Source organism: Balaenoptera musculus, chromosome 3, assembly GCF_009873245.2.
Source record: "Balaenoptera musculus isolate JJ_BM4_2016_0621 chromosome 3, mBalMus1.pri.v3, whole genome shotgun sequence".
In the NCBI taxonomy this organism is placed as follows: domain Eukaryota; kingdom Metazoa; phylum Chordata; class Mammalia; order Artiodactyla; family Balaenopteridae; genus Balaenoptera; species Balaenoptera musculus.
Window position 1 is genome coordinate 159,672,178 of NC_045787.1, and position 12,386 is coordinate 159,684,563.

At 50.0% G+C, this 12,386-nt stretch overlaps 1 protein-coding gene across 2 annotated transcripts in view; it reads left to right on the forward strand.

Annotated features, from left to right (window-relative positions):
* The first annotated feature begins 3,700 nt into the window (after positions 1-3,700).
* The window catches only part of MED26 (mediator complex subunit 26), a 42,003-nt gene continuing 33,317 nt past the window's right edge, over positions 3,701-12,386 (forward strand). For both annotated transcript variants that reach the window (XM_036845845.1, XM_036845844.1), the window contains exon 1: positions 3,701-4,068. Coding sequence is in view for 1 of the 2 variants with exons in the window: in XM_036845844.1 (XP_036701739.1) it covers positions 3,997-4,068 (72 nt within the window). In the remaining variant the exon portion in view is untranslated. The remainder of the gene's footprint in view (positions 4,069-12,386) is intronic.

Consider the following 12,386-nt stretch of genomic DNA (forward strand, 5'->3'; position numbering starts at 1 on the left):
TTCTATGAATTATGTGCATAAGTATATATATTTTAATGCAACTAAAATTGAGATTGTAAGATATATAGTTTATATGTTGCGTTTTAGCATTTAATATTAAATTGGGAGCATTTTCCTGTATTATTCAATGCTGGTTTATAATGGCTAGATTATCTAGCTAGCCAGCTCTATATTCCTTTATTTATTTTTGAAGTTTAATCTATAGTGACATACAGCTTGGTGAATTTCTACATGTTGCCTACATAAGACAAGACCACCGCCCAAATGGAATTACAGAATCCTATGGTCCCTCCTAGTCCGTAACCATCCCATTTCCATGAACTGACTCCCAGTTTATTTATATACCCCCCTATTACTGGACACATAGGTGGCTTCCAGTCTTTTGCCCTTAGAAACGATGCTGCTGTGATCTTCCTTGTACAGGCACATTTGTCTGCATCTGATTGCTTCCTGCAGATACATTTCTAGAAGTTGTGAAATGCCGAGTCAGAGGGTGTCGATGTATGGAAACGCTCTCAGTTGAAATGCTGCCTCCATGTCAGTCATTTTTCTCTGTACTCCAGAACTCCCCCCTTTGTGCTTCTGCAACACTTTGCTTGGACAGTACAACTATGGTATTGTATTAATGAGCCCCTAACCTGTTTTCAGGTCTTGGCTTCAAAACTAGCTCCCCAGGAGCAGGCTTTGTGCATGTTTGTATCTCCACACTTGGAGACATGATAAAAATTGAGTTCACTCACCTATCTTTGAAACCCTTCCTAAAAGCAGTGACATATCAGGGGCTATTCAGAACCAGCTGAAACTGGCTTCACTTTTGAACAGGACTTGCTGCAAAGCCACGCCGAACTCTGAAACCCATCTCTAGGTGCTTCTGAGATCATTGATGTGGCTGAAGGAGTTAATACGCTAGAGAGTGTTTTTTAAAAATTCCCACCAGACCGTTAAACTCAGAGCAAACATATGGGTCCAAGTCGGGTGGTGGCTTTGCACACATTTTCCTATTAATCATTGGAGTCTTCACATACCTTATTGGGATAAGTCCAGTAACAACTTCTCCTTTAAGTTGCCCAGCTCCAGGGGTTTATGTGTCTAAAGGGGCACAGCTGCTTTTCACTTCAGGTATGTCTGCCCAGGTATGCCTGCTGTTGCTCCTCGCCACCACCTGCTGTCACTGTTGAACACTGGTCCGCTGCAGTTGTGGGAGCTGGCCTGCTCATGGCCTCCTATTGTGATGCCCTTGCTTGTCCGGCTAGGAGGAGGAGTCCACTCTCAACCTGCCAAGCTTGGCTGAGGATGCTGGGCACTCAGGCCCCTGAAACTACCTTCCCTGCCACTTCCCATGGCAAGAGCAAGTCAGGGGTCAGAGCCACTTCCTCTCCCTTCCTCTTTGGGGGCCACCTTGCTAAGAGGTGAGGCATTCCAAGCACAAAAGATCTTGTCCCTTCAGGACAGTGGGGCTGGTGCTCTCTATCTAAATAATTTTAGGGACATATTGCCAGGGAAGAACCATTATAGCAAGAGGGTTTACTTCGAGGACCAGCCTTGCCATTTCAAGTATTTCTTCCTCAAAGCAAAAAGTCTGCTAGGTGAACTGCATTATCTACCCTGGACCTAAGAGAACTACTAACATTTTCAAGACTCCCATTTAGTGGCTATCTGATTTAATCTTTATAAGCACTCTTTGTATATGTTAAATGTGGAATAAGACTACATATACTATATACAGATATCTGTGTGTGCCCATGTGCATCCTCATGTGTATTTATATCTAATGAAGTACTTCATTTATTAAATATTTATCGAGCCCCCACTGTGTGCCGGATCTGTGGAACTGAACTGCATAAATACGTCTGGGTTTGTGTATACAGCTGCCATGTATTTGGATGAGACATTCATTCACTTATTTCACATATATTTAATAAGCACTCCTCTATCTACTGGGGACACGGAATCAGTGCCCTTGTGGAGCTCACAGTCATCTTAATGTTTCTTTTTAGTTTAAAAAGAGCAGGTAAATGGAATGCTTTCCAGCTCTTTCTTAAGTAACCTGACCCATGGGAAACAAATTGCTTGTTTCTAAGTAACCCTTGATTTAAAAAATAATGTATTGTATATCTGTCAGAAATTAAAAAGGGAAGCAGGACCGGAATATACTTGGGGGAGTGATTGTTTATTTTGCTTATCTGAAGTGAGATAAAGAATATCTCCAAGTGGGCTGGTTTCCAACCGGGACCGTGTACACAAAGCACCTCATTCTAGGAGGGAGAGTGAGTAAATTAAAGAGAAGTCTTTTGCCGGTATTTATTGCCTCCTACAAGTGTGATGTAAAACTTTTCCCACGTGCAGAAGCAGGCAACCACAACCACGTGCGGAAGCCGCCGTTTTTGCAAATAAAAATGCTTCCCAGAAGCATGACAAATGCAAGACTAACAGGTGTAGCACAGATCCAAGGCGCACATGTGGTTCTCATCAGCTGCCTCTGTTTTAAATCTAGGCCTTCCTGTAACAACGAAAAAAGTTATTTCTTCCGAGGCTGCGGCTAATAATCCACTCAGCCTGCTTTTCTACCCCTTCGCAAAACCGTATATTTAACAGAGCTTCCAGAGAGAGAGGAGACAGCAATGAAAGAAGGCAGTGAGGGGGCGGGGGGGAAGCCCTTAGACTTGACATTTAACAATTCTGGGTTTGACCTATAACTCTGGGTGACCTTGGGCCTCCGTTTCCTCCTTTTTAAAGGAGGTTCAGAGAATGAGGGCTTCAATTTTCCAGCATCTCCACGCAAAGTGTGGAAGGGTCTTTTAAACCAGTGATTCCCAACAGGGGTCGGTTCTGCCAACCAGGGGACCTCTGGCAGTGACAGGAGACGTTTTTGGTCGTCCCCAGCGGGGAAAGGGTGCTACTGGCATCTAGTGGGTAGAAACCAGGGATGCTGCTGAACATCCTGCAATGCACAGGACAGGCCCTACAACAACAGCGATCCGGCCCCAAATGTTACTGGTGCCCAGGTTGAGAAACCCTGGCGTGGACACAGGTTTGCAACGTTGGTGTCAGCTCATGGTTTGGGGCTTTCCCAGCTTGGGTAGCGGCTCCTCCGTGAGGCACTTTGCAGTCTCATGCTTTTGGGATCCTGGCCCTCGGCGCTGCAGACCCCCGGCTCGCATCCACGCCCTCTGGAGGGGCGGGGGCGGCAGCGTTCCTCGGCTCCTCAGTTGACCCGCGCACGGAATTACAACGTGGACGTCTGCCTCCTGGCCCCCCGGAACGCAGATAGAGAGGCTGAGGAGGACCCCCGGGCTCAGAAAACTTGGCAGCTCCTCCCACCCGCGACTCCCGTCACCTCCATCAGAATGGGGAAAGCTTTTCTGCCCTAGGAGGGGTCCTTCCGCTGTCCTCTCCGCCCCGCTGCCCTCAGGCGGCCACCCAGAGCGCCCGGGTTCAAGGACTCGGCGCGTATCGACCGTTTCCGTCGGAAACCTCGGCCCCCGCCCAGCTTGGGTGGGGGCGGGGCATCCAGGCGGTGGCCGTTCCCCTGCCCAACCGCCTCCCAACGGCCCCTTTGGCCGGGCGGGGACAATGCGCCTGCGCGCGCATGCGTAGAGGCGCGGGGCGGGGCCCGCGTGTGGCCCCGCCCAAGTTTGGCGTCTCTGCCTGCCCCATCTCCCAACCTCCTCAGCGTGGTGCCGACGCTGCGTGCGGCGCGGGTTACCCAGAGTGCTCCGCGCGGGGGCAGCTCACTGGAGTTTGGTTCTCGAGGCGGCGGCGGCAGCAGCGGCGACGGCTCCGGCGGCTCCTCCTCCTCCTCTGGTGGCGGCGGCGCCCCGGGCCTGAGCCCCGGCCCCGGCTCCCCTCTCCGCCACCCCGCGCGCCCCCACTTCCCCCGGTGCCGCGGGGAACATGAGGCTCCGCTCCCGGAGGCAGGCGAGTGAGTGACCCCGTCCCCCGCCTCAGCCCGCCCGCCCGCTGGCCCGGCCGCTCCCCCCCCGCCTCGCCCAGGCAATGACAGCGGCTCCGCCGTCTCCGCAGCAGATCAGGGACCGGCTGCTGCAGGCCATCGACCCCCAGAGCAACGTAAGTGTTCACCACACGGGCTGGGGTGGAGGCCGCGTGGGCCCGGGACCCTCCCCCTCCATAGTGCCCCTCGCCCGCAGGGCTCCGGGGGACCCACCGGACACCCACCTGCCCCCGAGGGCCGCTGCCATCCCGGCATCTCGCCCCCCGGGTCCGGGCCGGGGGCTGGTCGGGCAGCCCGGCGGCGCTCGGTACGTGAGGCCGAGGCTTTCGTGCGGCCTGGGCGGAGGGAGCAGATGGGAGCTGAGACCAGAGCTTTTTCTCCTCTCCCGGTCCAGCTCTACGACCCTTGCTGCTGCTGACGGAGCTCGCCCGCCTCGCCCTTCCCGGGGGACCCGCGACCCCCGGGAAGCCCTCCCGGCGGGGGGCAGGGGAGGGGGAAAGGCTGTGGAGCAACTGGTGTCCGGGGTATGACTCGGGGAGCCGGTGCCGGCGGTGTCTCGGTCTTCTGGGTGATCAGGGAAGTCCTCTTTCTCTTTCCTCCCGTCTGGAAGCACCTTCCTGGCTTCGGAGGGAACCCCCCTGGCCTGCTTTGCACCTAGCCGGGTGCCCAGGGCGCTTGGAGAGTACCTTTTGGTTCTGAGAGTGGGCATGCCTTTGCCGGGTCTCTCTTGGGGTCCCTGCCGACGGAAGATGATCTTGTGGAGAGTGGGATTCTTTCTGTTACCTTTCTGGGCCTAAGTACTCATTGCGTCTCAGGCCAAGCCAGAGCCTCGCTTTTTGGTAGTGAATTAAAGGTGATTGTTTGCTCTCCCATTCCACCCAGAGCCCTCCGTTGGCTGTCTACGCCCTACCTGGGGTCCTAACCTGTTGGGTTGTGACCTAGGCCATCAGGGTTAACCCCAGGGTGTCGCTTTCTCAGGTGCTCCTCCACGGAGGCTACTGTTTGTGGAGGGATCTCCCCTGCCCCCCTCCGTGTGTGTAGGGAAAGACTCATCGCGTTCTCATATTTTTTATGAGTGGTTTACGGCCATAGGGGTCATTTACCCCTGTGGCAGGAGCAGTTCAGCAATGGGAAGATGTAGTGACATCCAAGTATGAAGTGAGCCCCTGCATTTCCTGGGAGACCAGGAAGTGGCCATTGAAACCACTTTTTAATGTGCTGGGGATGGAAGAAATAAACCATCTTGTTAGGTTTCTGTCACTATGGGGGCTTTTGCTTTTCCTTTACGTGAGTTTGGCTGATTACTTTTAGCAGTAGGCTTTAGCCTAGCATTTTGGGAATAATTCATGTTGGATTGTACAATTCTGGCAGAAATAGAGTTATTTTTGTAAGACTCTGATTTCTGTATCATAAGTAATTCTGTCATTCCTGGTCTTCAGACCCCATTAAGATAGACTTGGTGGTAATTGTCTTTAAGAAATATTGTATACATTTTTGTTATGACTTTGGGGGTGGAGTAGGCACAAGCTATATAAAACCTTGCAGAATTTTTGCAGAAACGGGTGCTGCAGCAATTCCCAAGACTGAAATATTAGAGGATAAAACAAGTGACTTGAAAAATGTAGCCTTGGTGACTTTTGCATCAGTCAGAGTGTAATTTCTTGAATTCCATGTGCTTGTTTGCCTTCCGGAGAGTCTGAAAGGTTGCTGAGATATTAGCACTGATCCTTAACGCCACCTAGGAGAGCTTTGGGATCAGGAGGCACTTTAACGGGCAGTCACCATGTTGTAGATTAGGTGGGGCAGTGACCTCAGGGGTTCCAGTGTTGTGTAAGGCTCTAATCTAAAGGGTTCCTAGGAGTACAGGAGGAAGAGAGGCCAAGACCACGGTTGTGTTACGTGTCATGGAATGCACATTTCACGTGGCTTATTTGGGGGCACTCTTGTGATAGGTGTGTGCAGAGTCCTGCTAATATAAGTGTGGTGGATGAAATTGGGAAATTGTCTCTGAATATGAGTGGTGAGAAAGTGCCACCTTTAAATGCTGCTGTTGTCAGTGACATCCCTGAGTATTGTTTATAAGCCGTTTGACAGGAGTGTGGCTTGGAGCAAACCCCATATAGAAACTCAGAGCCGTGGAGGGATAGGTTGCTGGCAGAGATGATGTGACTGTATTTCTGCAGTTTCTCTTGATTGACCTGGGCTCAGGTGAGAGTTAGGTGGCTCCAACCAGGCGGTGCCAGCACACAGCTGTTCTTCTCTTCTGCCTTGCCCAAGTAGGAACTCCACTTCTGCATAGTTAGTTGACACATATTTAAGATGCTCCTGGAAAATAAAAATGGGGACAGTGTTGAAGAGCCAACACTAAAATTAAACGTCTTCTGAGAGAAGCGACAGAGAATTGTGTCACGTAATGCTTACCTTTATGGGCATGCAAGTATGCTAACAAACTTAGCTTTTGCTTGAAAACTCAATGTCAGGCAGCTGACCTAATATCCACAAGTATCTGAAAACTTAGGGAAGTAACAAAGTACCACTTTCTGACCATCTCCCTGACAAAGGAGTTCTTGAGAGGAAAGTTGTTTCTTTGCTCTATATTCTAGCCTCTGGAGTATTTGAATATCTATAGCATCAGGCTCTGAGTTAATAATTTCTCTCAACTCAGTAATAAAGTAAATTCTGTACACTCCTTTTCAAAAAGCAACTAACGGTTTTTCAGAACAGTCGAAGCCTTACTCTTCTTGTGTATGGCAGCCCAGGGTGTTGAAAATCTTTCTTAAGTGCACTGTGTGCCTTTGTTCCAGCTTAATCTTGTTTTGTTATGGATAAAGTTGAGGACTGTCTTACTCCTGCCCAGAAATCAGAGTCAGTCCACCCAAGCATAATCTCATCAGCAAATGATTAGGTTCCCGTTTGTATCGGACACTCATTGTTTCACCAGAGTTCAGGCTTTGTCTTCTCTGTCTAGAGCAGAAGTGTTAGGTGTACTTTCTAAGTGCTGGTTAAACTGACTGAACCCTAGACTCCTTCTTGGGCTCTCCAGCAGGAAACCTCAGGAACTACTTTTCTTCTTCACTGTTCTGCAGACTTCAGGTGCCAAGGGGAGGTGACCAAGGGGCCTCTGCAGAGATACACACAGGAAGGATAATTTTCCCACCTAGGAATTTGAAGGTTAAGATACCACTTAGCTTCACTGGACTGCAGGTTCCTCATCTGCAAAGTGGAATTGGGAACTGGTGTATTTGCCCCATAAAGCTCCTTCGAGATCCAGGTTCAGATTCTGGAAGGCGCAGCAGAGGCTAACATGAATTGTTGTTCTAGAAGTTTTTTCTTTTAATGCAAGGTACATTGTGTGAATTTTCTGAATAACAAACACTAACACACTTCTACACAGAGATGTATGCTTTACCTGACTTTGTGCAGCAGAGTCTCCTGCTTTCTCCCAACAGCCTATAAAGGCAGGTGGGGTGAGTAGCCAGTCTCCCCTTTCTGCAGGCGCAGAAGCCGACATCATGACAGTACTGTTTAGTGAGTGTCTCCCATGGCCAGGAGAGGACAAGATGCCTTTGTTTCCTACTGACTTAATGTGAGGTGACTGCCCTAAAGTTAGGGAGGGACTTAGCCAAAGTCATTAAACGATAGTGTTTCCAACTTTAAACGCCACCATACTGCTCTCAAACATGGAGAGGCAGCTTCAGAAGAGGCCAAGAAGGCAGCGTTCTTGAGCTGGTAAGAAAAGATGTGGGAGCCTCTTCTCTCCCACACAAGTTTATATGAGATTACAACTTGGGTTCGATTTACCCGTGATAGATCTTACAGGTTGATGACATTAGACAGCCTGTCCCGGAAACATCTTAAGGTTTCTGTCAGGGACACAGAATCCTGGGCCAGACCACACTGTGGTGTGGCAACTGCCAGCTGATGTGGAACTTTTCATGAGTCTTGTGTTCCAGCTTCCTTTTCTGCTTCAAGATTACAGCACTTTTGATGTTAATTTAAAATGCCATTGATCCTGCAGAAAAGAGGAATCTTATAAGTTCTAAAATGGAAGACTATTAGTTCTGATTCTCATTAGTATATTAGTAGATATGAAATCTAAACATGTGGACTCTTCCTGATCACACTGGTTGCCCACATTCAGTAACCTTCCTGTCTTTGCTCCTTTACGTCATGGCCAGGACGTGTGAGGACAGCAGTGTGGCATTTTATGACTTTGGGAAGTAGGCAGGTAACAGTGTTGGTTGTGAAGCAGGTGTAAGACCTTGTTGTGATTCACTCTCTCCCTCAGAAGAAGGTGGACTTTACATTCGGTCTTCATGGAGGTCCTCAGAGGCGGCTCTCGTCAGGGTATGTTGTCCTGGCTGGAGGTCACAGAGGCCTAGGAGGACAGTCCAAGATCAACTTATGGGAAGGGGTTTTTGTCCTGATACAGATATAAACAGGCACCATGGTCACCCGGGCTCATGATGCAGCTTCGTGTGGCAGGACATGCCCTCAGGGGTGCCAAGCGTGGAGTTAGGTGAAGGAGGAGAGCTGTATTTACTTTGCCTCAGTTTTGGTGTCCATGTGAGTGTCTTCTCAGACGGAATTCTGGTTCATCCAGAACTGATTTTACCCAGCCCGACCTCTGGGTGACTGCCTCAGGGGGTCTCCTGCCCACCCCCCACCCCCCACTGTAAACCGCCTTCTGGAAGCTGGGAGCTCTGTCTTTCAGTAGAAGTCGTGCTTTTTCTTTTTATTCCTGATGGTGGCTCTGGCCTGAGTCCGCCTGGTCCCTTTGGGGCCCACTAGCTGGTTGTCAGATTGGGTGACTGAGTTTGTGGCTCGGTGGCCGGCTGCATAGGCAGCGCATTTTCAGTCCAGCCTTGTGAGTGCCCACGCTCAGAGCCCCTTCTCAAACTGCTCCTTTTCACTCTCCAGGCACATGAGTAGCGCTGAGCAAGTATTGACACAGGGATTCCATGAACTGGAGAGCATTTCCTGAATAAGGAGGGCGTACCAATATTCTGCATGCTGTGTTTAAAAGTACTCTCTGAATGAATTCCAGGTCTTGGGAGGCAGTACACTTACGTTTCAATCACCAACTGATGCACACTGTTTATGGAGAAATATGGTAAAACTGGAAAAGGTGGCTCAGCAGTTGAATAAACATTTCTAGCAAGCATTTATGGTGCTGGATATGGAGGGTGCAGACCTGGGGATGCCCAGATGCAACCCTCCAGGGACCTGGAGCAGGCATAGAGTGTGCACACGGATGGTCTGGGGTGGGGCAGCCTTACAGGGCTACAGCTCTTAGATCCAAGTGGAACAGTTCATGTGTCTTATTCAAAGATAGTTCAGAATTCTTAAGAGAGTGAAATGGCTTTCTAGAATCATCATTTTTTCCATCATTTGAGTTTTCAGAAGGAAAAGGAAGTCAGTTCTTGGTTTGTCTCTGACCTGAGGGGAATGGAGAGTTTGGAGGAGTTGGTAGCAAATCCTTGAACAGTTTGCCCTCTCAGCAATGGGATGGGAAGGGGGCAGGTGTCAGGCTCTGTGAAGGGCCTGGGGGCTCGTTTCCAGTACTGGGGTTAGGTAGGCTCTGTGTGGCTTCCAGAGGCAAACCTAGGACTCGGAAGGCAGGAGTTCCTGGGAGGTAGGTGCTGTTGCACTCGGGGGAGCTCTTGATTATCGTCAGAGCTGGCTCGAGAGTCCAGGGCCACCATGCCAGGTGGGCATGCAGACAGGACTGGGCCCTCTATCTGGGCCCTCAGATTCTTGACTTGTGAGTTCCTGGAGGTTCTGTGATTGTATATGGAGGATGCTAAAAAGAAGGGTCGTGTCAGGTGATGTACCACTTCCAGGCAGGTGGGGTTAAAAGCCTTCCAGTGCTCCTGGGACTGCAAGTTTCCTGGATTGATCCATTGGAGGCTATAAAATGAAGAGCTGCCGTTTACTGAGCACTTACTATGTACCAGGTATTGTGTAGAGTGCTTTGCATCCTTGGTGGTTCTCTGAACCACTCTTGCAAGTGGATGCTCCATCTTCATTTTAGGGGAGAACAGAGGTTAAGTAATCTGTCCATTGTCACAGAGGTGGAGATGGGAAAGCTCTGGGCCCAAACCCAGTGCTGGTTGGCTCAGAAGCCGGTGGGCTTAACAACAGTGTCCCATCTCCTACATAAGCAGTGCCCAGCATGAAAGTTGAACTCCAGTGCATCTTCTGAGGTTAACCTTAAATGTGAAGTGTTTTTAAACGTTAAGTTTTGCATTTCCATTTCCTTCCCATATCCTACCACCTTACCCTCCTTAAAATCTTCTAGCCTACTGGGTCCTAACCTTTTTGGGTGTCAGGATCCATTTTTATGATCAGAAACATTCAGGAACTTCCACATAATGGCAGGTGTACTTTGAGTAGCTGTTTTTTTGTTTTTGTTTTTGTTTTTGGAGAAAACTCAAGGACAGAAGCTACTCCTAATCCAGTAATGTTTTGAAATGAAGTTATAGCTTGTTGTCAAAACAGCATCTACTTAAACCTGGAAGCCGACTTTACTTGTATGTGTGTGACACCTAGGATCGAACCCTTTGTACTGCCTCTGGTTGGGGCCTCCTGTCGTCCCTACTGCTCTCCCTTTTCCAGAAACCTTTCCTGCTTTAATCCAAGACAGTGTCCTTCCGGCACTGTACATAACTTAAAAATCCTGCATTCCTGCTGAGTATAGGTCTTGTTGAACACGTTTTCCATGGGATTGCAAGCTCCTTGCTGGCAGAGCATGAGTTACTCCCCAGGTATCCAGAACTTCTTCAGCAAGTGGGTGCTCAGATGCTTGTTGATCTTCCTGTGAAAAGGGCTGGTCTTCAGAATTGGCTGTCAGCACTTACTGAGCAGGTATGAGGTGCCAGCACTTTTCACCTTTAATCTGTACAGCAACCCTGGGAGGCAGGTACCAGTGCAGAAACTGAGGCTCAGTGGACACACAGCTAGAAGGGATGACACTAGGGTTGGAACCTACCCACCCAGTCCTTAGCCACCTGCTGCTGCCTCCCATGTCACTCGAGAGGGCAGTGGGTACAAGGCAGGCATTCCACTCTCCTGCCTGGATTTGGATCCTTATGCTGGATTCATCTGTACAACGTTGTTATGCTCGTCCCAGAGGAAAGTTGTACCTGAAATACTTTTTGCTTTCTCTTGAGCTGGCTGAGGAAAAGGTGTGAAGTGTTTTTTCCTTTTTGTTTCTTGGCTGGCATTTTTCACCCCTGACAGAGAAGGTGGCTCTTGATCTTAGATTCACTGGCTGTCTGTGATCCCTGGAGACACTGTTCAAATGCTACCTTGGGCCCCTGTGTCCTTTTTTGGTCATGTGACAAATCAAACCCTTCCTGGACAACCCCCTCTCCCGAGTTTCATTCGTCAAGGGCCAAAAAATGGGTGTTGCTTTCTCCAGGTCACACCCTGTGGTGGGTCAGCCTCATGGCTGCTGTGGAGACTCTAGTCACTTGTCCACTGTGTGCACAAAGTGATTTTGTAGGTGGCTGGCCTTGGCTCTGTGATGGGGGGTTCTGTGGTGCAGACGTCAGCAGTCAGGTGAGTTACTGACGGAGAACTCAGCTGCACGTGACCGTGGCTCGCACCGAGAGGCCATTGGTGGCCTGGCAGCCCTCCTCCAGGTGCCGGTGGCCCCGCTGTCCTGCTTGTACCTTCAGATCCTTCCCTTACCCACAGTCCGGTCAGATTTGGCTCCGCATGGCGCCTGGCCCCGCAAGCTGGCTGCAGCTCTGCTTGCACACACCTGGGGGCTGGTTCTCCTTGTCCCCTTGATGCCTTACTTGGATATTCCCGCCTCCCCTATTCCACCTTAGCTCTCTCTCTTTTTTTTATTTTTCATTTTTAAATAGATATCTGAACCCCATCCCAGAGACTCAGACTCAGCAGGCAAGGGGAGGAAGCTCTGTTTTGTTTTTGTTTTTTTTAAATAAGATTTACGATTTATTTATTTATTTATTTATTTATTTATGGCTGTGTTGGGTCTTCGTTTCTGTGCGAGGGCTTTCTCTAGTTGCGGCAAGCGGGGACCACTCTTCATCACGGTGCACGGGCCTCTCACTATCCCGGCCTCTCTTGTTGCGGAGCACAGGCTCCAGACGCGCAGGCTCAGTAGTTGTGGCTCACGGGCCCAGTTGCTCCACGGCATGTGGGATCTTCCCAGACCAGGGCTCGAACCCGTGTCCCCTGCATTGGCAGGCAGATTCTCAACCACTGCGCCACCAGGGAAGCCCCCACCTTAGCTCTCTTGACCCCTCTTTCCATCAGGTCCCTGGCCTAGCTTGCGTTGGGTCGTGGGGTGGTGGCCACGTCCGCTTTCCCTTGGGTGATCCTCAAGGTAGCTACCTGTGTCCTCCTTCTTGAAGCCAGTCCTCCTGAAAGCCACTTCCAGTAAACACTTCCCAACTTTTTT